Genomic DNA, 2777 nt, shown 5'->3' on the forward strand with positions numbered 1-2777 from the left:
ACCTTCATGGATTGAGAAGTCTATTCAACAACACAGGAAATCGTTTAATTCGTGTACCTGTGCGTGGTTGTATGTGCACGTGCACTGCCCCTGTACATACGCATGACCCCTCGAGTTATAGCCATACACACGAACGCACACACACACACACGTAGACCCACTTGGGTACGTGTACATGTACATACACACGAAGCCAATACACACACACACGCGTACTCAGACATGTATACCTGTACAAGTGCATACACACAAAGACAATGCACTCACACACGCATAGACACACATGTGTACGTGTACATGTACATACACACACACACACACGTACACACACACGTGTCCGTGTACATGTACATACACAGAGTACCTACGTAGAGCTATAGCCGTGTGTGGTCAACTGAGTGTACACTCGTATGTAACACAACCAACAGTTTTCCCACCCATGACGGCTTGCCCACTCACTTACCTCAGGTAGATTGGGATTGTTGAGACGGTAACGGCCAAAGACATTTCGGTACACCGGCTGCATCTCATGCGCTAATCCGATCACCTGACAATTGTGACGATAGCCACCGACAGGTGAGTGAGAGTTATAACGTTAAACGTTTGTCTGATATTGAGTTCTGGCTCTACACGGATATTAATGTGTGTACATGTGTTTGTTTTGACTATAAACGGATATTAATGTGTGAACAGGTGTTTGTTGTGACTATAAACGGATATTAATGTGTGTACATGTGTTTGTTGTGACTATAACCGGATATTAATGTGTGAACATGTGTTTGTTCCGACTATAAACGGATATTAATGTATGTACATGTGTTTGATTTGACTTATTGTCGGTATAGAGTAGACATGTGACCGGTGTATCGAGAGAGTGCGCAAACGTGACACGCGCAGTGAGTTCGTGGGCGGGTGAGGTTTCAGTTAGTCACCCCCATGCACACTCACCTATGACACCTATGACACCTATGAGAACACTTGGCATGGTGTAGTCTCTTAATCCATAGGCCATCCATTACCTGCGGTGTAGTATGTGACTGACAGTTCACAACACAACCTCTGGTTATACGCTGTAGTTTAGTTACTCTATAACACGCTTGTTTGTTGTTACAACACTTACTTGTTAAGCGCTTCCCAGTACTCTCCAAAGAATATTACGCCTGATGCGCATGTAGACGCATCATACGTCACCCCATATTGAGATAAACAAACCCTAAACCCTAACATAAACAACAGTATCCCAATAGCCCATGCATTACCTGCGTGTCGGTGAACTCGTGGAAGACGTCCCATAGCTTACTGATGTCACTTCGGAATAGCATGTCCGTGTCTGTGACCAACAGATGAGTCACGTTTGGCGGCAGGATGCGCGGCAGTAAGGGCGCTGCACGTGCCCATGTGGTTAAGAAGGTTTTAGGGTTTATTGAGATGCCATTGATTGTGGATGAAAACCCCAAAAGTTGTGGTTGAAAAAAAAAAATTTATTTGTGGATAAAATGCCATCAATTGTAAAGAAGAAGAAAAATTGTGGATAGGTTGTCAGTAATTGTGGTTGAAAAAACAATACCTCTGGATGAAAACCCGATTAATTACGGATAATAAACCGGTTTGAACTTTGTTTTAAGGTAGTCAAGGAGGAATATATGACTTAACACTGAATAGACAGGCCTGTAGTTGTTCATGTGCGTGCGTGTATACATACGGACAGTCCTGGCTGTGTAACAAGGAGGACAATTAACCAGGAATGCGAGTGCGATGTTTCAAGGTCGACATGGGAACCCGAGTAGTAGAACGACTATGTCTGTGTGTGACGAAGTGCTGGTGTTTGTGTGTAGAGTATGGAAAGGTTTGGATTGGCCATTTGATAATCTGGTCCGTAGATGCTGCATGTGTGTGACTACGTCTGTATGTGACAAGAAGTGCTGGTGTTTGTGTGTAGAGTATAGAGAGGTCTAGATTGGCTTTTAAATAATCTGGTTCCTAGACGCTACATGTGTGTGATTTGTTAAGCGATCGCGCTATACGCTTTCCGTAAAATGAACGCAAATTCAGATACGGTCCATTGCCCGCGTCGGGGTCGACATGCAAAGGCTCTACTATATCTATATAGGGTATTCAAATCTCTACTATATCTATATAGGGGTTTAAAAGGCTAAAATATATCTATATAGGGTTTTCAATGCATATAATATATCTATATAGGTAATATATCTATATAAAGCTTTCAATGGTTATCATATATCTATATAGGGGTTCCGCACGCTCTACTAATGCACTCACACAATTCTATCGATCTCTCCAGACCCCTCACCCATACAACACACGTACGCAGGAAGAAAGCGATGTCGTTGAACTTCTCAGACCCAAAGATGGCCCGCAGATTTTCCACAATGGCGGGGTCTATATGCGCACGGGCGTCCTTGAGATCATATACAGACACCGCTATACTTTTGAAATCGTTTTTGGACGCTACAATGTCCTGAAGTATGGGCAGGCTATCGGTATCACCTATCAGGTGCAAGTGCAGTGCGGGTTGTGTACCTGTGGGGAGAATTTGGGCCCAGAAAAACTAGGTTTAGGGTCCAGAATTTGAGATTTATGGTCTTTGTCCTGATATCGATGTGAGGGCTGAAGAGCCCTAAAACAATGAACTAGGGGCGAACGGTACGAACCCTCCAAACTAGGCGCAGATAAGAATATACCACAATTCTTGCCACACAATACGACAGAACTGGTAGATCGAGCTATCTCTCTCTCTCACACACTCACACACACAC

General features: G+C 43.7%; 1 protein-coding gene across 1 annotated transcript in view; it reads right to left on the reverse strand.

The window, feature by feature from the left end:
• Window positions 1-2777, reverse strand: part of SARC_11043 (hypothetical protein) — a gene marked incomplete at its 5' end in the record, with an annotated part of 5761 nt that overhangs the window by 1900 nt on the left and 1084 nt on the right. Inside the window, 3 exons of the mRNA XM_014294886.1 lie at window positions 464-547; window positions 1260-1384; window positions 2329-2541. Of these exons, the coding sequence (XP_014150361.1) occupies window positions 464-547; window positions 1260-1384; window positions 2329-2541 (422 nt within the window). The remainder of the gene's footprint in view (window positions 1-463; window positions 548-1259; window positions 1385-2328; window positions 2542-2777) is intronic.

The sequence above is a fragment of the Sphaeroforma arctica genome (assembly GCF_001186125.1).
Source record: "Sphaeroforma arctica JP610 unplaced genomic scaffold supercont1.1502, whole genome shotgun sequence".
In the NCBI taxonomy this organism is placed as follows: domain Eukaryota; class Ichthyosporea; order Ichthyophonida; genus Sphaeroforma; species Sphaeroforma arctica.